Genomic DNA, 25,857 nt, shown 5'->3' with positions numbered 1-25,857 from the left:
TCTTTGAGTCCAATAAATGTATCTTGTCTAAGTTTGGTACTTTTGTTGGAAAAGGTTATGAAAGCGGAGGTTTGTTCCGTCTTTCTTTGTCAGATGTTTGTAATAAAATTGCATACAATGTTATTAACGTTGATGAAACAAATGTTTGGCATTCGAGGCTTTGTCACGTTAATTTTGGTTGTATGATGCGCTTAGCTAATTTGAGCTTAATTCCAAAGTTCACTTTTGTCAAAAATTCTAAGTGTCATGTATGTGTTGAATCAAAACAAACTCGTAAGCCTCATAAGATCGCGGAGGCAAGGAGCTTGGCACCCTTAGAATTAATTCATTCCGATTTGTGCGAAATGAATGGAGTGTTGACAAAAGGTGATAAAAAATATTTCATGACTTTGATTGATGATAGTACTAGATTTTGTTACATCTATTTGTTGAAGTCAAAAGATGAAGCTTTACACTACTTTAAAATCTATAAAGCTGAAGTAGAAAACCAACTTGAGAGAAAGATCAAAAGAGTTAGGTCAGATCGTGGTGGCGAGTATTTCTCAAACTTATTTACTTTATTCTGCGAGGAACATGGTATTATTCATGAGAGGACGCCTCCCTATTCACCTCAGTCAAATGGGGTTGCCGAAAGAAAGAACCGCACTCTAACGGATTTGGTTAACGCCATGTTAGATACAGCGGGACTTTCCAAGGAATGGTGGGGTGAGGCTATATTGACTGCATGTCATGTCCTAAACCGTGTTCCTACAAAGAATAAAGAGATAACTCCTTTCGAGGAATGGGAGAAGAAAAGGCCAACACTGTCATACTTACGTACATGGGGTTGTTTGGCAAAAGTGAGTGTGCCAATAACCAAGAAACGTAAGCTTGGACCTAAAACTGTGGATTGTATCTTTCTAGGTTATGCTATTCACAGAGTTGGATATAGATTTTTAATAGTGAAATCTGGAGTACCTGACATGCATGTTGGTACTATAATGGAGTCCAGAGATGCTACATTTTTTGAAAACATTTTTCCCATGAGAGATGAAACAAGTTCATCTAGGCAAGAGTTCATCAAGGATGATGGCTCTGCTGAGCCGATAGAACACAATGAACATACACTTGTAGAAAATTCTGAGGAGGATAACAATGATGCTCCGAGAAAGAGCAAGAGACAAAGGACTGTAAAGTCTTTTGGTGATGATTTCATTGTATACCTCATAGATGATACACCCAGAACCATTGAAGAGGCATATTCATCTCCTGATGCTGACTATTGGAAGGAAGCAGTAAGGAGTGAGATGAATTCTATTATGTCTAATGGAACCTGGGAGGTCGTTGAACGTCCTTATGGATGTAAACCGGTTGGATGCAAGTGGGTGTTCAAGAAAAAGCTTAGGCCAGATGGTACTATTGAAAAGTACAAGGCTAGGCTTGTGGCCAAGGGTTATACACAAAAAGAAGGAGAAGATTTCTTTGACACTTATTCACCAGTTGCCCGATTGACCACAATTCGAGTGTTACTTTCCTTGGCAGCCTCTTATGGTCTTCTCGTTCATCAGATGGACGTTAAGACGGCTTTCCTCAATGGAGAGTTAGAAGAGGAGATCTATATGGATCAGCCGGATGGGTTTGTATCAAAGGGTCAAGAAGGAATGGTTTGTAAGTTGTTAAAATCTTTATATGGTCTCAAGCAAGCGCCTAAGCAGTGGCATGAAAAGTTTGATAGAACTTTGACCTCTGCCGGCTTTGTTGTGAACGAAGCTGACAGATGTGTGTACTATCGCTATGGTGGGGCTGAAGGAGTGATTTTGTGCTTGTATGTGGATGACATACTGATCTTTGGCACTAGCCTTAATGTGATTAAGGAAGTCAAAGAGTTTTTATCTCAAAATTTTGAGATGAAGGATCTGGGAGAAGCTGATGTTATCCTTAATATAAAGCTGGTAAAAGAGATCAATGGTGGGGTGATTCTTACACAGTCTCACTATGTGGAGAAGGTGTTAAGTCGCTTTGGTTATAGTGACTATAAACCTGTCTCAACACCATATGATGCCAGTTTAATTCTTAGAAAGAACAAAAGGATAATGCGAGATCAGCTGAGATATTCTCATATCATTGGTTCATTAATGTATTTAGCGAGCGCTACAAGACCTGATATCTCGTTTGCTGTAAGCAAACTGAGCCGGTTTGTTTCAAACCCGGGAGATGATCATTGGAAGGGTCTTGAAAGAGTAATGCGCTATCTGAAGGGGACAATGAACTATGGAATTCACTACACCGGGTACCCAAGGGTACTAGAAGGGTATAGTGATTCAAATTGGATTTCTGATGCTGATGAGATAAAGGTCACAAGTGGATATGTGTTTACACTTGGTGGTGGAGCTGTTTCCTGGAAGTCTTGCAAGCAGACCATCTTAACGAGGTCAACTATGGAAACAGAACTCACAGCATTAGATACCGCCACTGTTGAGGCTGAGTGGCTTCGTGAGCTCCTTATGGACTTGCCGATAGTTGAAAAACCGTTACCGGCAATCATAATGAACTGTGACAATCAAACGGTAATTGTCAAGGTGAATAGTTCAAAGGATAACATGAAGTCATCTAGACATGTGAAAAGGCGGTTGAAATCTGTCAGAAAATTGAGAAACTCCGGAGTTATAGCCCTGGACTATGTTCAGACGGCTAAAAATCTGGCAGATCAGTTTACAAAGGGTCTTTCACGAAATGTGATAGACAATGCATCTATGGAATTGGGCTTGAGACCCACGTGAGTCATTCTATAGTGGAAACCTGTCCTATGTGATCGGAGATCCCGTGAATTAGGATGGTGAAACAAAACTAAAGTCTGACTGTGAGAAGAGAACCTTTGTGAAAAGGGCTCATTCCGTGTATAAGGTGCATTTCTCTTCTAATCTGTATGGCAGGTTGGTCTATACCTTAATGTGTGCCAGGTGGTTTCTTTTAAACAAATGAGTTGTTTTCTTGAAACAAAAGATGTTGTCCTACAGAACATCTGAAAGGAACACACCTATATGAGTTTGACCACTGGTCATGGTCTATGAGAATTGGGTATTCTCTAGAAACTCATGAAGGGCCTGGAGTATGACTTATAAGCTCCAAACCGCGGGGATGCTTTTGCAGCCTAGTACCAGTGTAGGGCTCTGGTCAAACTTGTTTGCACAAAACTGGCAATTCAAGGCATAGTCCATTGCACAGTTGTGAATAAGTGTAGCCTTTGTCCTAGATGGAAGTTCAACTTAACAGTCTCTGTCGAATACTGGTATATCAATGAGAGAATGAGGGTATTTCTAGTGTGGCTTAAATTTCTTGGTGGGGATTGTTGGAGTAATGGGCTTGGCCCATTTATTCTAAAGCATTAAAAGAATTTAAAGCCCACTATTAATGCTAGGGAATCAATGTTTAATTCCGTACCGGGAATTGAGGAGGATCTCAACCGACTTAAAAGGTGGACTTCTTGTACACCACTTGTGAAGCCGGTAAGAGGAGGACGGTGAACCACACGCGCGCGCGCGCTCGCTCGCCTCGCCGGGCCGGGCCGGGCCGGGCCGTGGCCGTGGCCGAGGCCGAGGCCGAGGCCGAGGCAAGGCGCGGCGCGGCGCGGCGCGGCGCGGCGCGGCGCGGCGCGGCGCGGTGTGATGGCTATTTTGCCGTTGACAGCAATTAATCGTGCAATTAAATCTGTAATTAATGGCCATAACCGCATCACCTAAATGACTCTGATGGTGTCCAGGTTCAACGAACCTGAGCACCTGAGTCACTATATAAGGAGTGCCATTCTCCTCATACATCCTGCACCAGAGCACTGAGGCAACTCGGCTCCTCTCTTCTCCCTCTCCAGTTGCAACAACTGAGTTCCCCAACGCTAATTTCTGCGCGCACAGAATTAGCGTGAGCAGGCCTCCGAAACCTTGCTCGCCTTGAGATCCTGCACGGGATAGGCGGGCAATCAGGTTTTTGGGTAACGCTTTAGCGTGACTGCTCAAAAATACTAAGGATTTGCCCGATTGTACGACTACTTCCTGGTGGACGAGCCGAACGACTACGTCGACTACATTCTGGTGGCCGAACGACTACGTCGACTACATCTTGGTGACCGTTCGTTGGTGACCGTTCGTGGGACTGCACTGCGAACTTCTTCCTGCACCGATTTAGTTCGACTACTTCGACTGAGGCCAACCGAGTAGATGTCTACTCCAGTTGGTAACAGCGCAGCCAATGCCTCCGGCAACGGCCCCGCTTTAGGGTACTCCCTGAAACTTTGGTTATTTATATTGTTTATGCTTATATGTGTGATAAGTATAAACATGTTCACATGTTTTATTTTACTCCTTAAAGTCATAGAAATATTGCTAGTTTATACATTTAATTTTGGAATTAAAATATACCGAAAATTGCCTAGATTTCTAACAGTTTCGAACCAAACAGTATCACAACGAGGTGGTTTATATTTATTAAAAAAAGAAAACCATTTTCGTAATAAAATGTTACGATCATGTCCGCCGTCGACAAAGATAAGACCAAAAGGTACCCGCAAAAAAAGATAAGACCAAAAAGGATCCATGTGGCCCACGTGTCATCGACATGTCACGGACGGGCCCCCGGGCCAACCGTGAGCGGTGACCCCCTCCAGGAAGCAAGCTCGCCAGACGTATCTCTGCCTCCTTGCTCCCGAAGTTGGCAGCAGATGCGCGCTGACAACCAATATCATATCCTTCCTCGCCAAAAACAAATAATATAATACTACATATTCCGGGGCCCTGTCCGCTCCACCGTCTGACCAGCGGGCCCTCGAGAGCGAATTTTCGGACGAACAGAAAAAGAAAAAAAACTCCTGCTCGTCCCCCCACGGAACGGAAACCTTCGAAACCGCCACAGACCGACCGAACGCCCCGGCCTCTCCCGCCGACATGTGGGGCCCACCGGCCCAGGCGTGGCGCACGGCGGCTCTGCCGCCCCCGTCCTTCCCTCCTCGTCGAAGGAAACTGAAACGGAAACGCTCGATAAAAGGGGGGAAGCACTGAAGCGGCGAGGCCCCGCCCCCCGCCCCCTTCCTTCCTTCCTTCCTTCCTCCTCCGCCCCTCCGCCCGCGACCCGCACAGTCCTCCCCCCCATCCGCCCGACCTCCGATCGATCGTCCGCCCAAGGGTTTCCGTTTCCGCCGCCTCGACGCGAGGCGAGGGTCCGGGGACCGGGACCGCGCCGCTGTGCCCGGGGTCCGTTCGTGACGCGATGGACGCCTTCCGGCCCGCGCCGGCGGGACGCGGCAGCGTGTGGCCGCGCTTCGACGCGCGGGATCTCGTCGTCAAGGTGAGCTCTCCCCCTCGCGCCCGCGGTTCCTTCGTTGCGCGTCCGGTCGGGGAGGGGAGGAGGGGGGAATGCCGCGAGTAGGGTTCGGCGGCCCGTCGCGTGAAGCAGGGTTTTCTGCGCCCGGCGGCGATCTGTTTTCAGTGGCTGTGGTGTTTTTTTCCCCTTCTGTTCCCCCACGAGTTTGTTTAGTTATGGATCGTAGTGATGTCAAACCCCTCGCTGGATAGGGATGAAGGGTGCTGTCTGGTGAGGATGATCGGATCGTAAAGTTTAGTGCTCCGTATGCGCTCGCAGAGTAGAAGTTCCGGTCACTGTGGGTGCATTCAAGATCAGATTTGTTTCATATTGATCGTCTTAATAAACGTACGATAAGATCGTTATGGATTTTATTAGATCATTGCTAGACTATTTGATTTAGGGGCTAGCAATTTTTTTTTGTTATCTTCGTGATCTGATGGCAAACGATTGAAACTTACACTGTAGCATTAAAAAATGTAATCTTTGTGATCTGATGGCGGATGAGTTCAGTCTATACGTTAGCATGATTCTTTTAGTCTTTGGGGTTTTCTTTTTTATGGCCACGAGGAGAGCGTTCCCACCTGAATTTTGGTTTGTGAAAGGGTGTGGCGCAACCTCAGGGCAGATGAGTTCAATCGCACTAGATCACGTTTGTTTGTAAGGGTTTCTATTGGGGCGTTGCTTTACTCGTTTGCATGGAGGATGGCGATACCGTGCTTCCTATTCTCAATTGCATGTTGATTGATTAAAAGCAAGAGATTATATTCTCTTATAGTTTTGGTCATCTGGTGTTCTTATTAACTTCACACAGGTTGATTATAGGGTATTTATGTTTTTAATACATCAGGTACCTTTGGATAGTGAATCGAGTAATCGACCCTACTTTTAATCCACAGGCCACCAGCTTTCACATGCGCCTACTCTATAGTAATGAATGTGTCACCTAGTGGTAGTTCATAATTGTTTTGCTGAAATCGTGTCAACTGGTTTTCAGGTCAAATATGGCGACACTTTGAAGCGTTTCAATGCTTTTGTGGATGGATCGCACTTTGATCATGATCTGCCTGCCCTCCAGTTGAAGATTGCGAGTGCCTTTAAGTTCAGTCCTGATGTTGAATTCATCCTCACCTATACTGATGAGGATGGAGATTTCGTCATGTTGGATGATGATAATGATCTACGAGATGCTACTATTAATCAGAAATTGAACCCTCTTAGGATTAATGTTCAGTTGAAGAGAAGCAATGTTGATGCAACTCGGACAGAAAAGCAGTCCATGAATTCCAAATCTCCAAGGTCCATCTCTCTCGAAGATCAACTTGCCCAGGTGAAATCTGCTATTGATGAAGCCTTGAAGTTTGTACCAGAGCAAGTCCCTGCTGTCCTTGCAAAACTATCTCATGACTTGCGTTCTAGGGCTGTATCATCTGCACCATCATTGGCTGAATTGCTGGACCGTTTTGCTAAACTGATTACACGAAGTAGCAACATGCATCCTTCTTGTGGCTCTTCTGATGGTTCACATAAATTGGGAAATGCAAAGATTAAGCTTGAATCTGCACTTATGACAGGTTCATATTCAGAGCCCTTGAATGGGCAAAATTCTGGGATATCTGAAGCTGGTCTTAAGAATGTACTATCTGAGGATCCCACTGCTCAAATTGAACAGGCACCGTCACGCCCTTCAGTTAAGGGCTCACTGGTTTTTACTAGTTCAGGTGCAATGAAATCTGATCTCAAGAGAAGTCTTGATTCTGAGATTAAGATAAAATCTTATGCTTGCAGTAAGGGAAAATCTGTAATATCACCTGTGCCACCTGTTTCCACCACTTCTCATGGTGCTCCTGCTCAACGATCTGTTCCTATGCCATATACATCCTGTGGATACAATGGAATGGCCAATGTTGATATGCCGTCGCTATTCCCTCCCCCACCTATAGTCCACCCTCCCCCACCTGTGCTCTACCCTCCCACACCATTGTTCACCCCCTACAACCCTATCTCTGGAGATACTGGAAAAACTACTGGTGATTTACACTCAGCATTCCCCCCTCCACCCAACATCTATAGCCCTTTTAAGTTAAATGCACCACCTTCACCTATCGGTACGTACTATCCTAAACTCTATTCTACTGGGAGTTCACAGAGAGATCGCATGGCATCTTTGTTTAGTAGTTGTGCACTCAATCCAGAAGGCGTCAACTCTTGTGGGAGCTCTGACAGAAGTCTTGGTACCAATTACGGGAGCACCCTACAACGCACACAGCATAGATGGATACAATGTGATGGCTGTGGGGTCACACCGATCGTTGGGCCTCGCTACAAGTCCAATGTGTAAGTTATTGGCTTAAATACTAGCTGTGAATATAATTTTCTTTCTGTTCTCCTGACATACTTACTTTTTGCTGACAGTAAAGAAGACTATGATTTGTGTGATGCATGTTAATACTAGCTGTGAATATAATTTTCTTTCTGTTCTTCTGACATACTTACTTTTTGCTGACAGTAAAGAAGACTATGATTTGTGTGATGCATGTTAATGCTAGCTGTGAATATAATTTTCTTTCTGTTCTCCTGACATATTACTTTTTGCTGACAGTAAAGAAGACTATGATTTGTGTGATGCATGTTTCTCTCTCATGGGCAATGAGACTGAATATACCAGATTAAACATGCCTGCTTCAAAATGTGTAAGCTCGAGACACACTTTAATGAATTCGCCTGAGTCTATTTGATTACTGGGCGGTAAGAATGATAGGATTCTGTCTATATTTGTTTGATTGACCCTTTCAGAACATGAAGATCCTGGGGAAGATTTCAGCTGTGAAAGCTGACTGTCGCTTCATTAAGGATGTTACTGTCCCTGATGGGACACCAATGGCGCCATCAACTCCATTTACGAAGATTTGGCGCATGTGTAACAGCGGGTCTACCGCGTGGCCGTATGGTATCCAGCTTGTCTGGGTTGGTGGAGATCACTTAAAATGCCTGAGTTCAGTCAGATTAGCGGTATGTACTTATCCACGTATCTGGCTTCTTTGTAAGCTCATAATTTATGGTTGGGTACAGGATGGGATGCAAGTTTATCGTGTACTGAATTTCATTAAATCCTCACTTAGTTTTGATTTGATGCGCATGCAGATTTCAGCAAATGGGGGGCTAAATCCATGGGAAGAGACTGATGTTACTGTTGATTTTCTTGCCCCTGCGAAGCCTGGTAGGTACATATCTTACTGGAGATTGGCGCTACCCTCAGGTGTCAAATTTGGTCAGCAAATTTGGGTTCATATTCAGGTTGTTACACTACCCTTTACTGTTTTTTGTCCTTGCCACCTTTGATGCTTCCATTTATCTGATCATTGACATGTTCTCTGAGTGCAGGTGGAGCAACCTATTCAAACCAGTGGTGACAAACAGGCTGCTGCAATGGATCTCAATCAGTTCCCTGTAGCCAAATGCGCAAGGCCTTTTACATTCGATGTAAACAGTGCTCCTGTAGAAACTTTACGTGGATGGCCTAGAAGCTATACTCGTGGTCCCATACAACCTTTATTTGGATGGCCTAAAAGCTCCTGCACACTTGCACGTGAAACCATGAAACCCAAGGAATCTGAACCTACTCCTAATGATATGTCCTCTGCCCCAGCAGCAGTTGAACCATTTCAGATTCTAATCGCTAAGGCTCCTGCCTCATCTGCCGAGGCTGCATCGGATTCAATGCCTGCTTGTGTGCCTGCACCTGAAGCCATTCCCCTGCCCAACTCCATGCCTACACCTGATCCTGTTAGTGCATCTGCTCCTGCTCCTGTTAGCATTCATGTGTCTGAAGCTGCACCTGCTACTGTGCCTTCGCCTGAAGAAATCGTAAACCACCTGGAGGAGAAGATGATGAGTGAGCTTGAGGTTCTGGGTTTCCTGCAGGCTGACCTGAACAAGCAGGTACTCCGGCAGAACAACTATGACCTGGAGCAGTCTGTTGTCGATCTCTGTGGTTTCAACGAGTGGCATCCCCTCCATGAGGAGGATATCTCTGATCTGGTAAGTATGAACACTTTATAGCCATCCTTTTTTACACCGATTCGAAAACTTTCTCAACCTGGGCGTGTCTGATTGCATCTAGGGTTCTGATGACGCAGAGATGAACGAGGAGGTGGTTGACAACAGCGATGAGGAAGGATTCATCGTGACGGACCTCGTGACCAAGGCGAAGAAGGATCAGTGATGGTTGTCGTCCCGTGCGGCTGGCGGCAATTCGCAGTAACTTATCTGTAGATAAGTAGTAGTGGTATGAAATAAGTAGATGGAAGTAGCGCGGTATGCCTAGACACCTTGGATGTGGGGGTTGGTTGTGTTGCGTCGCTGGTTAATGGTCACCGGTGCCCTATGCCTATGGGTGATCCTTTTGCTGAAACAGCTTAAGTTAGTCGGTGAACTCCGTATCGTGGTTCAGTTTCCTTTATGTTTTGGAGTTTCATTAGTTCAATTGTCGTCTTTGGCTCCCTTGCCCATATCGCGGCTGTGTGCTCTCTCTATGAGGGCTAATTCTACGGGGACTTTTTTTTCTTTGGATTTCCGAATTCTCCTCAACAGGGGAGATAATCCCCCGTTCTCATCTGGTGTTCGGAAAATAGAAGTCCAGAGAAGAAAAGGCACCACATTCATCAATACAGAAGGCAAGTAGCGCAAGAAAGATTACAAATGCAAATCACATGTTTTAAATAGCTATAAAATCTGTATCAACGAGCAAGTAGCATGGTCCCAGTTCTCCGTTTAGCAAGCCACTCATGATTACATGCAAAATAGTTGCAAGATCCATATCAACATTACAATCCTCCCCCATCCACACAACCAGATGAATCTAATTCATGCAAGATATTTTGCCTGCATGCAAACATCTGATGACAACCCAAGCTCTTCCTACAATATAGTACCCCGATTCTTGATGGGTTCATAGAGAACCTGGAATACTTGGGCAGCTGATTCAACTTGTATCTGACAGATATCGTTAGAAATAACCTCACTGTTCCAATAAAAAAGAATACATATGATGAGGTCCAATTCACAAATCAGTACTACCTCCATCCATAAATATATGATGGGATAAGCTATTTATTCAAAAAAGAACTAATTGGCTTGTAGTTGTAGATGAGTGGCGTGACAGGCCTAGTCTGTGGATGCCCATATTATCCTTGAAAAATTACTAATTTGAATTTGTTCATACACAAAGCCTGATCAGCTTCGACAGTTGGTGCTCTGCTATTTCCAGCAGCTGACATGACAAGACTACAAGCATTGGGGGAAAAATAATGATGCTTTCCTTTCCAAAAAAAAACAATGAAGCTTTATAAAAACACATCCTTGGAAATGAAGAACATTTGGGGATACGTTTCAGTTGGTACTTTTTTCATCAACAAACTTCAAACAAGCACGCACGTACTATGAATTATGTTACAGAAGAAGTAAATGAATGATTATCACCTAAACAAGTCGGGATGTTACTTGAAAGAGAGTAAATTGCACTCAGGGTACCTAAACTATTGGGCGATTCCCATATTGGTACTCGAACAAAAAACCATAACATTTTGATACTGGATCTCCCATCACGTGAACCCCCTGGGCCCTCCCTCCAGACCCCAATAGTTTTGTTACTTGAAAGAGAGTAAATTTACTCCTTGAAAGAGAGTAAATTGCACTCAGGGTATCAAAATGTTATGGTTTTTTGTTATGGTTTTTTGTTCGAGTACCAATCTGGGAATCGCCCAATAGTTTAGGTACCTTGAGTGCAATTTACTCCTTGAAAGAGGAAACTAAAAACTTTTTCCTATTTTAAACAAATATCTGTGAACACAAACCAATTTTATTGCAGGAATGCGTAGCTGCCAAGATTTGTCTTATCTGCAAGTTTGTCCTCTTCATGAGAAGGATCTTGAATTCTTGATCTGCTGAGTACACCAATGTTTGGAGATGCTGCTCTATTATTAAAAACAATTAATACGCACCAGCTGATCCAAAAAAAAAAGGGTTATGTGTTCAGTAGGCTCTTCAAGGAATTTGCGCATTGGGAAAATTGTTCAGATTCACTGGCTATTGCTAATATGGCAACTTGCAAAAGAACTATGGGCTAGTTTTAAACTGATCATGAGATCATTAAAATATAGTTTTAAACTGATCATGAGACCATTAAAATACGTGGTGGTGTTCCATTCCCATATCCTGGGCTCCTGCCAGTCTCTTGAGTCTTCAGAAGGCATACGCAAATGTTACTTTCCTGAACTCATGAAAAGATGTCTCATTTTCAGACTTGCAGAGACTGAATTGTTTTCGTGGAAAAAAGCAAAAATAAGTTCCGTGAAAAAAGATGGAAAAATGATTTATGATAAATTTGATTAAAAATCATATATGTGCCTCATCAAGAAACACAAATGAGGTGATTTCTAGGAATAAGATGATATACTTTGTCTAGGCGTATGCTGAACATTAACAAACAACCAGAGAACCCAAACAAACAGGAAGAGGTTTTTGTCAGAATTCACAGCAAAAACCGGCCAAAATCAATACAAGTTGATCTCTTCACAACAGCTATCTTGAGTGTACTCTCAAGTCCTGTTAGTTTCAACACTATTTATTCAATGGAGTAAAACCAGAGTAAAGATTATATGACCTGACAAGGTTTGACAAAACTATATTTGTATGTACATGAGGCGCACACGCACACACCAGGCAATTGAGGTTTAACTCTCGGGAATCAGAACTGCTGGTCCAGATATGCATCCTTTTCTGACTTCTCGTTCCCACTAAGGTACCCTACGAGGCTCCCAGAAACATCTGTGACCCAGGAGACGCTGCGCGCCAGCCAAGCCTTGGGAGTTGATGATGCTTGTGGGATCTCCGCCGCGATGCGCCTCTGTTCTTCCTCAAGCAAGATGTCCAGCCACCTCTTTGACATGTACTCTTTCACCGCGTCAACACCCTTGTTCACAATATCCATTGGTGGCATGACCAGGGGGTTCTGCTCTAGATTAAGCTTCTCCAATTTATCCAGACGACCAAAAGTGTCAGGAAGAGCATGGATCTGGTTATTGCTCAGGTCAAGCTCACGCAGACTCAACAAGTCACCAAGTGAAGCGGGCAGCTCCTTCAAGTCACTGAAGTTGCTGCTAAGGTTGAGAATTTCAAGACTGCTAAGTTTCCCAAAGGCAGATGGAAGACCACATAGTTCATTGAAATGGGCATCCAGGAGGTAGAGCGATGTCATCTCGCAGACAGATGATGGAAGAGATCGTAACTTGTTCATGTGGACCCAGAGTTTTTGCAAATTGACCATCTCATAGCCAATATTTGTTGGCAGGTACGTGAGCCCATTGTAGCTCGCATCAAGCTCAACCAGTGGCCTGGAGTAGCAACACCAATCAGTTGGATAGCATTACCAGCCAAAGAAAAGGACCAGAGTGTTACCTACCTACACTTGGAGATGCTATCTGGCAGTGCCCTGAGCCTATTACTTGACACATTCAGAACCTTCAGATTGGATAACAGTCCAATGGTATCAGGAAGAGATATCAGAGAATTGGCAGCAAGATGAAGCTCTTCAAGATGATCAAGTCCTCCTATAGCATCAGGAATAACCTATAATGACATTGAAATAGAAATTTATTAACCAATCAAGCAGGGGACGAAACCAAAACTGATGAGATGCACACAGATCTTGTTAAGAAATTACAACTCAAAAACATTCAGAGTCTATTGATTAAGAGTCAAGAAAGATGATGAGCACTTTGTACCTAACATTTGCTTTACTTCTTTCAGTGATAATATGCCAACAACTATACACTTATATCATCACATCCACATACAGAAAAGCAAAATTGGGAAATAAAAAAACAGAACAAAAGATATATATTTTTTGAGTAAAGAACAAAAGATATTTCCCCTACTTCAAACTATGGTTTCCAAATTCTAACCCGAAAAAGATACCATGGATTTATACTAAATTCAACAAATCTAAAAAGATGGATGGACCCATTTGAGTCAATCATATAAGCAAATCATTTGCATGATATAGCAATTCTAAGTATAATGCATTTGCAGCCTCCTACAGTTCGATATTGTGTTTTTGCAATATGCAGATTCAGGTATTGTTAATTTCCTAATTCTAACCTTCAGCAGTAGCACCAGCATAGCCTATTTGTTTGTCATGCCAAACCAAAACCAGCTTTTCATCTAAAACTCATTACAAACACATGAATGGGCATTTTAGTATTTACTAATCAAATGTGAACTGTTGAAAAAAAAATTAATTCAACCACTCTTGATTCTTGCAGTTATAAAATGTAACTACCAGATTGGTCCACATCCTATATCTATTTGTGCACGGATCATGAAGTAATAGCAAATTTGAGAAGTAGCAATGTGTCGGCAGAAGGGATCAGGCACATTCATACACAATCAATATCCTTCGCAGGAGTTCATGGCTCATCGGCAGAAGGCAGTGGCATAGGCACCCTAAACATGTAGATCTAGTTAAGCATGAAGATGCATAGTTTGTTACCTCGAGCTGGTTTCGAGAGACGTCAAGCACGCGGAGCCCCTGGATCCTCCCGAACGCCTCAGGGAGCTGGCGCAGCTGGCGATCCACGAGGCGCACGCTCTCCACCGGCTTGCCCTCCTCGGCCTGCTTGAGCACCGCCACCACCTCCTCCTGCACCTGGGCGTCCCCGCCCTCCGCACCCGCCGCGGGCCCGCCGTCCTTCCCGCCCTCTGCCGCCCCGTCATCCACGTCCGTCCCCTCCATCGCGGACCGGTAGACCCTCTCGAGCCTGGCCTCGGCCTCCTGAAGCAGGGCCTCGTAGGCGTCGTGCGTCTCCTCGAGCCGCACCACCGCGCGGCACGCCTCGACGTCGCCCTCGGGGATCCGCGAGTCCCCGGCCTCGGCGGCCGCCACGATGGCGCGGGAGGAGTCGACGAGCTCGTGGTCGGGCCGCGGGCCGAGCACCAGGAGCGCGGAGCGCGCGGCGGAGACGTCGGCGACGGCGCGGGTCATGGCGCGGAGCACGGACGGGTGGCGCAGGCCCGGCATGCGCTCGACGAGCTCGAACTCCCCAGCGGTGGACGGGGTCCGCGGGGACGGGGTGCGCGCGGGCGGCTGCTCGATGTCGAACTCGGAGGCGGCGGGCTTGGGCTTGGAGAGGGTGGGGATGCGGGAGAGCACGTAGGAGAGGATCGGGTGGGTCTGCGGCGCCGGATCCATGGCTGCCGGGTCGGGGTGCGGAGATCGGAGTGTGGAGAGGGGGGGAGGCGGGGGGCGGGGGCGGAGCAGTGGAAGCTGTTCCGAGATGCGGTGGGTTTGGGAAAGAGAAGACGGCGACGGCGGCGAGGAGGGGGGACGAGGAGGGGAGGGGGAGGCGGGGTGGGTGGGCCCGCCTGGCCCGGCCGGCAGATTCGTGGGGTAGTTTCCCGGTCCCGCCCGGACTGCAGTGTCCCAGCTGCAGGAGGTCAAAGTTCGTTTACCGCAAGACGAAGATCCATGGACTATGGGAATACTATGTATGGATATGGATGGGTCGGAATTGTTGCTAGCCTGTTTCACGCACCATCGTGGCCTGCTTCACGCCGTCGCCATCGCGGCCTGTTTCACTCAGCATCCCGGCCTGTTTCATGCCTGTTTCACGCACCATCGCGGCCTTCTTCCTGCCGCCGCCGCCGTCGCTTCGTGTTGTCTTGGCGTGGTCTCCCTGCTACCGGCGACATACACCTCTGAAATCCCTGCAATCGGTGGCTACTGAACCTGCATCGCAATAGAGTGAGTACGTGATCTCCTGCCTCTAGCCAGCCATCATATTTTGTTGTGTGATCTAGAGGAAAAATATAATCCAGCGATTTACAAAACCAAATTCAGCATAGGAAATACCTGATCAACGTTCTGTAGACTAAGCAGACCCGGCACTATCCATGATTCCATGAATGGGTCTAGGAATTTTTTTTTATGACATGATGGCCTGATGCTTATTGTTTCAGGGGTGCGTCATGCCTTTGAAGAGGTCCCTTGTTCAAAGAGAATTGGATGATTCATCATCCGATGACGATGACTACGTGATATTCTCAGCTGCTCAAATTGTGCATACTTATTCCAATGCCAAAAGAAGTCATGGTGGCTCGGTCCTTGGCCATAGAGTTCTTTATCGGGACAGAAAAGGCGGCCACGAAAGGATGTTTCAAGATTATTTGGCGGTTAATCCAACATACACCCCTGAAATTTTTCGTCGAAGGTTGTTGTTCTTTCACTTCGGTTTGGTTTGTATTATCTGCTGAATTATTGTTCGAGTGCTTAAAATTTAATTTGTTTTCTTCAGGTACAGGATGTCTAGGGATCTTTTCGTACGCATAATGAATGCGGTAGAAGCACACGATGATTACTTTGTTCGAAAAAGGAATGCGGCCAATACACTTGGATTGAGTTGCTTCCAAAAAGTCACTGCAGCTTTTCGTATGATCACTTATGGGGTTCCAGCTGATGCAACCGATGAGTACGTTCGCATTGGCGAAAGTACTGTACTCGAGTCACTATGTAGGTTTGTTGCTGCAGTTGTTGATATTTTTGAAGATGAATACCTGAGATATACCAATGAGTCAGACACAGCACGCTTACTTGCAATGGGTGAGCGAAGAGGTTTTCCTGGAATGTTAGGGTCCATCGATTGTATGCATTGGGCGTGGAAGAACTGTCCTTATGAAAAACAAGGTCAGTACAAAGGTCATGTGGAAAAGCCCACTATCATTTTGGAGGCTGTTGCTTCGCACAACCTTTGGATATGGCATGCCTTCTTTGGAATGCCTGGATCTCATAATGATATAAATGTCCTTCACCGGTCTCCTTTGTTTGAAAACTTGGCGGAAGGTACAGCTCCATAGGTGAACTATACTGTTAATGGTCATGATTATACGATGGTTTATTATCTTGCAGATGGTATATACCCCTCATGGGCTACTTTGGTGAAGTCCATCAGTCTTCCTATGGGGAACAAGAGGAAATATTTTGCTACAGTGCAAGAAGCAGCGAGGAAGGATGTCGAGAGAGCTTTTGGGGTTCTTCAATCTAGGTTCGCCATTGTTCGAGTACCAGCTCGCATTTGGGATACTGAGACACTAGGAATGATCATGAGGGCTTGTGTGATCATGCACAATATGATTGTTGAAGATGAAGGAGTCGTGGATCCTAACGAGCAATTCGAATACGGAGGTGACAATGTGCAACCTGATCATGGGCAGCCTACTCGTACACTTGATGAGTTTATTGATGCACACAAAAGGATCAGAGACAAGGAAACACATATGCAGTTGAAAGAAGACCTCATCGAGCACCTTTGGAACCATTATCCGGACTTGTATTAGCTGTATATAAAATTTTATATATGAGACTCATGTATCTTGTCATCAAACATGTGTCCTGTCATTTAGACTCATGTATGCTTGTTTCGGTTGGTCATCAAACATGTGTCCTGTCATTTAGTTCACTGTCATTTCATTTGCTTGTTGTGGTCGCCAAATCAGCAGCAGCAGCTAGCAGGTGGCTTCCAGGATCATTGCAGCTAGCAGGTGGTCATTTCATTTTCTTGTCATTCAGGTGCAGGTGGCAATATCATTCAGTCACTGAATGACGAGCAGTTAGCAGGAGCAGCAATATCATTCAGGTGGCAATTCATTGCAGCTAGCAGCTAGCAGGATCATTGCAGCTTGCAGGATCATTGCAATGAACATTCAGGTGCAGGTGGCAATATCATTCAGAAACATTCACAGCAGTACCAGAACATATATGATTATGCAATTCTTGCATTGACAATCACGAACAGAAACTAAGGTTCAGTAAACGGATACATGAACTTCAATAAAAATTGTGCTCAATAAAAAAACAAACTAAAGCTTTCAGGATTAGAACTAAATTTAATTTGCCAAATGCCTAGCGACAATCTTCTGTTGCATCGTCTCGTAGTATTGACGCTGTAGCGGGGTGAGGGAAGTCATGTCGATTGACATTATTTCTTTCTCCTCTTTAATCAATTCTGCTTCAGCTTTTTTTTCATCAATTGACACTCGCCTCTTCTCTATCTCTAGTGCAACCAGGAACCTCTCCTCTTTTGCCTTTTACTTTTCTTTGTCGAAAGCCTCCTTCTTGGACCACATCTTGTCCAAAGCTTCCATGCAAGCGTCGCCACCACCGCTTTGCCTAAGTGCTTCTTTTGCCTTCTTTACCCCCGGTGGCCTTTTGCTTGCTTCGGTTTCTGGAGCAACTTCCTTTGCTGCATCTTCATCATTGTTGGTGCCTTCTGTATCCCTTGGTCTGGACTTCTGTTTTTTCTTGTTTGATAGTTTTTCCATCTCGGCAAGTTCAATCCTCTTGGTTTTCCACTTGTCCTCCTCCTTCAATATATTCCAACAATGTATAAGAGTAAATGACTTATTGTCATTGTCTAATTCCTGGTACAACTTGGATGCTTCTGAAATCTGTTGAGAGAATTTGACAATATATAAATGTGCAGTTCAAATATACGAAATTGATTAAAGTAAATATTCAACACATATTGTATACCTTGTCATGGATAGTTTGTCCACTTTGATTCCTACGCTCAATCTTATCATAGCAACAACAATACTTGTTCACTTGTGACTGAATTGTCAGCCACCTATGCATAATGGAACTCTCTGTCCTCACAGCTGCAGTTTGCTTGTGTTCCTCAAAGAAAGCATGAACTCTACTCCAAAACATGGAACGAGATTGATTGGCACCGTTAATGGGATCTTTGCTAACATTCAACCAGCCAGAGCATATAACTTCGTCTTCCTTCCAATCAAAATTTTTTGTCCTCTTCGATCCCTTTGTGTTGCGACTTGGCTGCACTTCCACATGGGCTTGTTGACCTTCGGAAGTAATGCCTTGTGTGATCGGAATATTGAGGTCGTCCTCCATACCACCATTATCTTGATCGAGAAGAATGTCTGTCAAGAATCCATCTCCTTCCATTTGAATGAGTCTACAAAAAAATAAGATCAATGACCAGAGCCCCCCTAGTGCAAAAAAATGAGATCAGAACTAGTCTAAACTATAGTCTGAACTAGGCTGAACTTTAGTCTGAAACAATGGGCTCGCTCAATGATTTATTAACACTAGTAGCTTGGCTATAGTCTGAAAAAAATGAGATCAGTACTAGTCTGAACTAGTCTGAAATATAGTCTGAAAAAAATGAGATCGGACAATGGCAAATGGAAGGAGTTCTGTCGTTCTGGTCTCTAGTCTAAACCAATATGCTAGTCTGAACTAGTCTCAGTATCCCTAGTCTGAACCAATGAGATTGGTCTCTAAACCAATATGCTAGTCTACCATATCCCTGCACAAATTCATCTCCCCCAAAGCTCTAAATTCAGATCCCTGCACAAGGCGTGAGCAGCAATTTACAGGGCAGTAGCAATTACAGTGAGATTGGGCTCTAAACCAGTGAGATTGGGCTCTAAACTAGTCTCAGTATCCCTAGTCTGAACCAGTGAGATTGGGCTCTAAACCAATATGCTAGTCTACCAGATCAAGGGCAGCCGGGACCGGATGAAGGTGGCCACGCGCTTCGGCTCTAACCTGGCGGCGGAGTGCGTCGTGGACTCCGCGTGCGAGCATGAGTACCCGGCCGCGACACCGCAGGGCCGTCTACCACATCGACGGCCGCGTGCCAATCGACACTCCGGCGACGGCGTCTTGGACTCCGTCGGCTTCGAGCCCATCGGAGAAACAGCGGCCAAGGAAAAATCACAATCGAGGAGGAAGAACGAACCTGACCTGGCGGACTTGGCGAGGAGAGTGACGAGATCGATCTGATGGGGAGGACAGGCGATGAAAAATCCTCGTGAGCGCGGGAGAGAGGCCGACGTCTTCGCGCGCTCGGGAGAAGTCGCGACGGGGCCGGATTTCGCGATGCGGAGTCGTATCCGCGCGCGGATATATGCGCGCCGGGAGGGGGATTTTTACCAAGTTGGTAAATTTGCCAAGCTCTTTACCAAGCTATTGGACACTTAATTTTCTTTTTTTGTCAAAAAATTAGGATGGCAAGTAAAAATGGGGAACTCTTGGAGATGCCCTAACCCGGCTCAGGATAACGGGTTACTAGCTTTCTAGGGACCGGCTATTTTCTGTTTCCAGTCTGGGACATACGTCTAGTGCTACGATCCAATGTGCCATGTCTGTGGGTTCACTGCCAGCAGTCCATGTGTGTCCGTCCATATGCTGTTGGCATCTGTGTTTCCACGCGCCGACGTGCTCATGTATGCGCACTTCTGCCCGTACGTGGAGTGAAACCGCGAGAGTATGGCTCTGATACCCCTGTAACGACCCGGCCCAGGATAACGGCTAAGATCTACTCTAGACTTTGAGTAAACCACACCTGCTAAATAACTCTCTTGCGCTTTCGTCCTCGCTTCGCGCAAAAGGTTCGAACCGGAGTTACTAGTTTCCTAGGGACTACCTATTTAAGTTGGTTCAACTCCTTTTTTCCAGTCTGGGACTAAAGGAGCTGGGCCGCGGTGCTACAGTAGCCGTGCGCTACAATAACCCGCGCGGCCGAGTCGGCCCGTGCGCCGTGACACGCTCCACCAACGCACCGCCGCTGACGCCGCAGGCAGACACCCAAGATGTAGCTTGCCACGTCGTTGCATACAAAAGAGGACAGACGCCTCAACGCCATTTCCCACCCTCCATTTGTTTCGTGTTTAGTTACAGGTTCAGAAAGAAAATGTTGGCACTCGTTACACGTATTCTCTCTTCTCCCTTTTCTATTCGAGGTTTGACTATTTCTCTCGTGGGACTTTTCTGTTAAACTATCGAATGAATGAAACAAAAAAAAAGGAGAAAGAAGTGAGCAAGGAACTAAAGAGATTGAGCTACGATCCTGCCGCCGACTGATGGAGAACAGAAGCGTCGCCTCCAGCTTAGAGTAGCCTAGGCACCCGGTCGGCCCCTAGCCAGACACGGCCGAGGCAATCTCCTTCCCGGCCACTTCGAGCACCTCCTTGGCCCTGTGCGCCAGCTTCTCGCAGATGTTCCTGGCGATCCTCTTCTGGAACTTGCTGCTCTTGAGCCACTCGATGCCGACCAGAATCTCGCACCGGCAGCTCGGCGCCTCCGACGTGACGCTCTGCACGTTGTACCTCAGATGGACCTGAAACGTACACAACATTTCGATCATCGAATTAGTCCATCGCTGTCAGTGATCTCATCCCCCAAACAAACTGAACAGTTCGTGTGAGGGAAAAAAAAAAGGGCGTACCCGGAAGTAGTCGCCGAAGGGGACGTTGTGGAGCGTGACGACGTCGTGGATGGTCCAGCCGCCGCCGCCGTCCTCCGCCGGGAACTTGAGCTGGGTGCTGGCCACCTCGCCGCCGAAGATGGACATGTACCGGTTGAACTTGTAGCTCACGTGCCGCTCCAGGACGCCCGGCCTCGCGGCCTCCCACGGGGTCGCGGAGTAGTCGAGGCACCCGACACGGCTCATCGTCCGCGTCTCCAGGGCGCCCCCGTCGAACACGCCCATCAGCAAATCAGCCTGCGGCGACACAAGGTTCATCAGGTTTTCAGAAGCACATAGCTGGCGCAGTGACGTTAGTGAAAGCAATAGAACTGTCCTATAGCACGAGGAACATTTCAACTAATGGAGGACAGGCTGGCCAATGCAGCTGGTAAGATAACATATCCAACCCTGAACACTATCAGGAAAAGAAGGCAATAGTAAGCATAGGGATCTCACGTCAACCGGATGCTCCAAACTATACTCCTTTGTGAGAGGCACGTCTCCAATGCTCAACACAGCGTGGACATCATCAAGATCGACGGAGCTCGCGTCTTCTTCATGATCTTCTTCCATTCTGGCCCTCTGTTCAATGGCGGACGATTTCGTTTTCCACAGGCCGATTATTGTCCTAGAAATAGAAAAAAACAAAGTTTTTTTTCACCATTGAGATCGTCACTGTTATAGTACTGATAGCTAACAATTGAGAGATGCCCACCTGCTAGCCTTGCTGAACGATGCAAAAGAGTGGAACTGAAACTTCAGCCTCCCTTCCTTATCTTGGGACTTCGCACCACTCTTGGCTTCAAGTCCTCGGCCTCTCTTCAGAGTAAACAGCAGTGATGGGGTTCCTAGCGTTGTAAACGATGGCTGTAGCACTTCGATTTCCTCCACATCTTCCCACAGAAAGAAGAATTTGGTTTTGTGTCCAAACAAATTAGCATAGAAACCAACTATTCTGGCTGACACAAACAACCTCCCCTGCAGAAGCAGCCAGTTTCAAGTACTTGTGTGAGATCTCTTATTTTAGTGGTCCAAACTCCAAAGAGCACACCAGATATCTATGGCATGATATTGCATCATCAACAAAGTATAATGTTCTTCGCAAAAATAAATAAGTAAACCAAGTATAACGTGCATATGGCATTTCATAAAACCAACTGCGACCTATTGAATACCTACCATAAGAATTTTAGGGGTAATAACACAGATGCCCCCAATAGTAATGATATCATCTACAACTAACATCTGTAGAAGATTACCTGCAAAGGTAGCCTCCTTTTCAGTGAGCACACATAATCCGCTATAAGGAATTCTTCTTGTGGCAGACTGAAAAGCTTCTGGAACGTTGAATTTCTGTGAGGCGACCGAACATGTAACTGCACACGCACACATTTTTATCAAGATGGGTATCACACTTGAAGGCATCAAAACGGCACAGGTTATCAAAATTTACCTTTTTACCAACTTCCTTCTCCATCTTACTTAGGTATTCTCTCATTGATGTCTCCGGTCCTTTTGTGTTTTCCAGAAATATTCTCAAATGTAACCGGCTCTGACACGTCTGGGCAAGTTTTCCCTCCAGGGGCACCCATATGTCTGCCAGTTCTACTGATGTGTGCTTCAGGAAATTAATTTCTGCATGTCCAAGTGAAATTGCCAAATCGAACGGACCATCAAAATTGAAAACTTCAACATCCAACACGGCTGGTGGTTCTTCCATAGCATCAAATTCCATTATCTCTGCAACGTTCTTCCAGTTTGTCACAAATTATAATCAGACAAATCTACAGACTCGGTATTAGGTATGCAACATGCTAATATATGAAATGTACTAACCGTTCCATTGAGGTTCCTGAGTCTGAAGTTGAACAGAGCTTGTTCTTGTGATGCCATTACAGCTAAACACGACATAAGGGTCAACTGATCCACATGAAACGGGTGGCAAGCTTGTAGCTTCTAGTAGAGCTACAGTTAACAGCCAACCCTCACCATTTGCTTTAACTCCATGATCACTTCCTGTCATGAAAGGTGGAAGATAGGTAGCACAATTATGACATCATCGAGTTGAATAGCACATCTAATATACGAGAAAAAAACAAGAGGTAAATAATTGAAGAAAAGAGCATACCTCTCTGTACCCTTGCCTCTACAAAACGCGAAATCATGCTCAGTAGACGCTCAAACTGAAGGACTAGTACACCGGCTGTGATCAGCTCTCCAAATGAGTCAGGTAGATCTAGACCATTGAACTCAAGGCCCATGAGTGGGCCTGGTTTCGACAGAAGGATGTGCACAAGAATATATAGTGCAAATAGCACTGTTGAAATGGCGGTGAAATTGCGAAAATACTTGTAAGCAAGACTGATATCTGACTGGTGTTCTGCCTGCAATGGCGCCAACAACTGCTCTTTATCCATCCCTACAGAATCAGCCAGTTTCACATGCCTAGACATTACTTCAGCGAAACCTTCGAAATTTTCTTTCAGTCCATCTCTAACGCTCCCCTCAATCATGCTCCTCATCATGGTGCTCTGAAGGAATTCTACATTGTATGATACAGTCAAATGCGCACTTTCTTCACCTCCTGATAACCCGGTGCTGTGGATTATCTTGTAGAGCAAAACAACTGCAAAACAGTTCCCAAAGGGGACTTCAGGAGTACGAACACGAGCCCTAACCACAAAATTCTTGCCATCTACTTTAAGATATGCCTGCTCCTCACTAGTCTTGACAGCTTTCATAAACTTCGATGCGCCTTTGGTGTATTGACATGTCCTAGTTAAGCTAGGAGGATCCTTGCTCTTCCATGTCCACGGCTGCTCCTCATAGTCAGTGGTACCTTGCAGCTCACGCAGTTCTTTGAAGAACTGCGAATCGGATCTGAACAGAAGATGGTTCAGTTCTTGTGACTCCACAAGGTAAGTGTGCTCAAAGATGATGCCGCCATCAAGATCTTCTGGCATGTCTGGTGTGCTTCTAGATTTCATGATCTCCATAGCTTCTTCAAAGCTAGCATCTGGAGCCATCTGTTCGGTGTCACTTGAACCATTTGCTGTTGCAGCAATATCCTCTGCTAGATCATCATCTTCAGTAACTGAAGTGGAATCTGTTTGCATCCAACGGTCAGAGTTATCTAGAGAGGTCCGCCCTGTGTCACGGCTCCTAGGAGAATCAACCACCGCACCATTAGAACCTGAACGTTCCGTATCAGTTAATCTCTCGGTGGCAGCATCGGTGTCACTTCTGGAGCTCGAAGAAGGGGACATGTGGATGGCAACATTGTCATTGTTTTCTCTATAGAGTGAAAAGCTTAGGAGTATTTTCCCTGGTAGAAAGCAATAAGAATAAAATCATTGTCACTAGACCATTCGAAAGGTGTAATCATGATACAACCTATGGCTCTAAAGCATGCCGTGCCTAACCATGACTAAGCCAGCCTTAACTGAGAAAGGAAAGGTGTACTCTACTGAAACCAAATAAAGTTGTGTTGTGCACAAGACCAGCAGAATCGGATCATATTCATAGTAGCTAATCTTGTAAAAGTAAAGCACACTGTACCAAGTTAAAAGTAGTCAAAACTGGCCAGGCTTTTCGACAGGCACTAGTTTATTGCAACCGCTGATCCTAGCCACATGATACGGATTAGTTCATCAGACTGCAACCAGTACTACCAACAATCTGCGCTGTTCCGTAAGCATCTCCGTTAAAAATTAAATAATTACCACACTGGGTTGTGACCGACCGCGTACTGCTAATGAACGACTCACGGTTACGGAACCTGAATGACTTTTACTCCGTGATAGTGGCATGCTAATCCGCTAAAATTCTACGAGCTTGCGTGAGGCAATTGGCAAAGGTAACAAGCGATAGGCGCGGTGGCTTCGCCCTGAAGGCCTGCCGCCCGCGCCGACCAGCGCCGATCGAGGAACCGAACGCACGGCAAAAATGTCAAGCGTATCTAGCTCGCGAAAGCAAACTTGCGCACTCACCGCAATCCGCCGCGGCCGCCTCGTCGTCGCCGCCGCCGCCCTTGCGCCGGTCGCCCACGGGCTGCAGCGTGAACCACGTCGGCGGCACGGAGCGCCTCTTCCCGGGGGAGGCGGCGGTGGCGGCCGGCACGGGCAGCCTGACCGCGCCCACCACCTCCCTCCCCCTCCCTCCCCGCCGCCGCCGCCGCCGCCGCGCCACCGCGACCTCGAACTCCTCGCCCTCCGCTTCCTCCGCCCCCACCGCGAACACGAACTCCTCATTCCACGCCGCCGCCGCCGCCGAATCCTCGCCGCCCGGGCCCGGGCCCGGCTCCACCACCCGCGTCCGGAACCGGTGCTTCCCCACCGTCACCTTCGCGTAGAACAGCGCGCCGCCGTGCAGGCGCGGCCGCGGCGCCGCCGGGAGCCCGCGCGCCTCGAGCACGTACACGTAGAGCCGCATGGTGGCGATCGCGGTAGCCAGCGAGCGCAACCGCACGCCGTGGAGGAGGGAGAGAGCGGGGTGGCTTGGGGCTTGGGCGCGTGGGAGTTTTAGAGGTGGCGGGTCTCGGGGTCCGGGTGCCGGGGGCGACGTGTGCCGAGCGCGCGGGGCACGCGGCGGGAGGAGGAGCGCGACACGCGTGATGGAGATGGGATTGGGGATGATGGGGCGCGCGGGGGGGCGGTCTGGGATTCGGCGTCTTGACTCTTGACTGCAGCGTGGGAGGGGACGGGAGGGGGGAGCTCGCGTGGCGGATGCCGATGCGTTGGTCGCGTCGCGAGCTTTGGATTTGTTGGGCCTTCGGCCTTCCAGAATCGAGAAGTCAGAGAGATGTCCATGCCTGCCGCTGCGTGCTCGTCGTCGTCGTGGCGTCGCGGCCATCCCTGTACGGGCACGGCTACTACTCGTGCGTGCCTCTAGAAGAAGCGGACAAAAGGCAACTTTGCTGGCCGGCCCTCTGAAAGTGGGGTTCCCGTTTCTGGCCCATCCCGTCCGCCGTGGGTGCTCGGCGGCCCGGGTTCTAACGATGGGTGGCAAAGATTCCAAGATTTTGACTAGAAAATCTAAGAGTCGAACTTTAAAAAGACCGGACTCTAATTCTATACAAATTTGAACTAAATAATTTAAAGAACTTGTTGGGCTGTGAAAATTCTATACAAATTTGAACTAAATAATTTAAAGAACTTGTTGGGCTGTGAACAGCCCACTAAGGTCATGGCCCATTACCACC

General features: G+C 46.7%; 5 protein-coding genes and 1 long non-coding RNA gene across 9 annotated transcripts; 3 read left to right on the top strand and 3 right to left on the bottom strand.

Moving 5' to 3' along the window:
* Positions 1-5,044: 5,044 nt before the first annotated feature.
* On the top strand, positions 5,045-9,842 carry LOC120641249 (protein NBR1 homolog). 4 transcript variants are annotated; one of them, XM_039917291.1, is made up of 8 exons: positions 5,045-5,316; positions 6,329-7,439; positions 7,530-7,668; positions 7,934-8,024; positions 8,128-8,343; positions 8,476-8,628; positions 8,716-9,372; positions 9,455-9,842. In XM_039917291.1, exons 1-8 carry the CDS (start codon positions 5,239-5,241, stop codon positions 9,554-9,556), a joined length of 2,547 nt encoding a protein of 848 aa, XP_039773225.1. In that variant the 5' UTR covers positions 5,045-5,238; the 3' UTR covers positions 9,557-9,842. The 4 variants fall into 4 exon arrangements, with proteins under 4 accessions (XP_039773225.1, XP_039773224.1, XP_039773226.1 ...); XM_039917290.1 differs by having other exon boundaries at positions 7,527-7,668; XM_039917292.1 differs by having other exon boundaries at positions 6,329-7,668; positions 9,471-9,842.
* Positions 9,843-11,838: 1,996 nt separating this feature from the next.
* LOC120641248 (plant intracellular Ras-group-related LRR protein 3-like) lies at positions 11,839-14,713 on the bottom strand. Its single transcript, XM_039917288.1, has 3 exons — positions 13,883-14,713; positions 12,794-12,960; positions 11,839-12,725 (listed from the first exon to the last, which is right to left on the bottom strand). The coding sequence occupies exons 1-3, from the start codon at positions 14,579-14,581 to the stop codon at positions 12,080-12,082; spliced, it is 1,512 nt and encodes a 503-aa protein (XP_039773222.1). The 5' UTR covers positions 14,582-14,713; the 3' UTR covers positions 11,839-12,079.
* A 602-nt stretch (positions 14,714-15,315) lies between these two features.
* On the top strand, positions 15,316-16,296 carry LOC120641246. Its single transcript, XM_039917287.1, has 2 exons — positions 15,316-15,599; positions 15,684-16,296. The coding sequence occupies exons 1-2, from the start codon at positions 15,358-15,360 to the stop codon at positions 16,240-16,242; spliced, it is 801 nt and encodes a 266-aa protein (XP_039773221.1). The 5' UTR covers positions 15,316-15,357; the 3' UTR covers positions 16,243-16,296.
* Positions 16,276-16,722, top strand: LOC120640198. The gene has a single exon (XM_039916061.1). It carries the CDS (start codon positions 16,276-16,278, stop codon positions 16,720-16,722), a length of 447 nt encoding a protein of 148 aa, XP_039771995.1.
* A 385-nt stretch (positions 16,723-17,107) lies between these two features.
* Positions 17,108-19,369, bottom strand: LOC120641247. Its single transcript, XR_005662205.1, has 2 exons — positions 19,149-19,369; positions 17,108-18,359 (listed from the first exon to the last, which is right to left on the bottom strand). It is a non-coding gene; the product is annotated as an uncharacterized LOC120641247 (long non-coding RNA).
* Positions 19,370-20,024: 655 nt separating this feature from the next.
* Positions 20,025-25,260, bottom strand: LOC120641245 (C2 and GRAM domain-containing protein At5g50170-like). Its single transcript, XM_039917286.1, has 9 exons — positions 24,647-25,260; positions 22,786-23,982; positions 22,494-22,673; positions 22,111-22,397; positions 21,917-22,033; positions 21,373-21,635; positions 21,114-21,285; positions 20,637-20,912; positions 20,025-20,528 (listed from the first exon to the last, which is right to left on the bottom strand). The coding sequence occupies exons 1-9, from the start codon at positions 25,086-25,088 to the stop codon at positions 20,328-20,330; spliced, it is 3,135 nt and encodes a 1,044-aa protein (XP_039773220.1). The 5' UTR covers positions 25,089-25,260; the 3' UTR covers positions 20,025-20,327.
* Between the last annotated feature and the right edge of the window lie 597 nt (positions 25,261-25,857).

The sequence above is a fragment of the Panicum virgatum genome, chromosome 7K (genome assembly GCF_016808335.1).
Source record: "Panicum virgatum strain AP13 chromosome 7K, P.virgatum_v5, whole genome shotgun sequence".
Classification (NCBI taxonomy): domain Eukaryota; kingdom Viridiplantae; phylum Streptophyta; class Magnoliopsida; order Poales; family Poaceae; genus Panicum; species Panicum virgatum.
The sequence above is the reverse complement of the archived record's forward strand: the minus strand, read 5'-3'. Positions and strand labels throughout refer to the sequence as shown.

What these genes read in the sequence shown, in the direction of transcription:
- LOC120641249 (XM_039917289.1), top strand. Translation starts at nt 5,239, where the DNA reads ATGGACGCCTTCCGGCCCGCGCCGGCGGGACGCGGCAGCGTGTGGCCG. An exon ending in ACATGCCTGCTTCAAAATGT is followed by an intron (nt 8,025 to 8,127) that starts GTAAGCTCGAGA and finishes TGACCCTTTCAG; the next exon opens with AACATGAAGATCCTGGGGAA. An exon ending in TGAGTTCAGTCAGATTAGCG is followed by an intron (nt 8,344 to 8,475) that starts GTATGTACTTAT and finishes ATGCGCATGCAG; the next exon opens with ATTTCAGCAAATGGGGGGCT.
- LOC120641248 (XM_039917288.1), bottom strand. Translation starts at nt 14,581, where the DNA reads ATGGATCCGGCGCCGCAGACCCACCCGATCCTCTCCTACGTGCTCTCC. An exon ending in TCTCTCGAAACCAGCTCGAG is followed by an intron (nt 12,961 to 13,882) that starts GTAACAAACTAT and finishes ATGTCATTATAG; the next exon opens with GTTATTCCTGATGCTATAGG. An exon ending in GATAGCATCTCCAAGTGTAG is followed by an intron (nt 12,726 to 12,793) that starts GTAGGTAACACT and finishes TTGCTACTCCAG; the next exon opens with GCCACTGGTTGAGCTTGATG.
- LOC120641246 (XM_039917287.1), top strand. Translation starts at nt 15,358, where the DNA reads ATGCCTTTGAAGAGGTCCCTTGTTCAAAGAGAATTGGATGATTCATCA. An exon ending in CCTGAAATTTTTCGTCGAAG is followed by an intron (nt 15,600 to 15,683) that starts GTTGTTGTTCTT and finishes TGTTTTCTTCAG; the next exon opens with GTACAGGATGTCTAGGGATC.
- LOC120640198 (XM_039916061.1), top strand. Translation starts at nt 16,276, where the DNA reads ATGGTTTATTATCTTGCAGATGGTATATACCCCTCATGGGCTACTTTG.
- LOC120641245 (XM_039917286.1), bottom strand. Translation starts at nt 25,088, where the DNA reads ATGCGGCTCTACGTGTACGTGCTCGAGGCGCGCGGGCTCCCGGCGGCG. An exon ending in AGAAGGAAGTTGGTAAAAAG is followed by an intron (nt 22,034 to 22,110) that starts GTAAATTTTGAT and finishes GTGCGTGTGCAG; the next exon opens with TTACATGTTCGGTCGCCTCA. An exon ending in GTTTGGAGCATCCGGTTGAC is followed by an intron (nt 20,913 to 21,113) that starts GTGAGATCCCTA and finishes GTGTCGCCGCAG; the next exon opens with GCTGATTTGCTGATGGGCGT.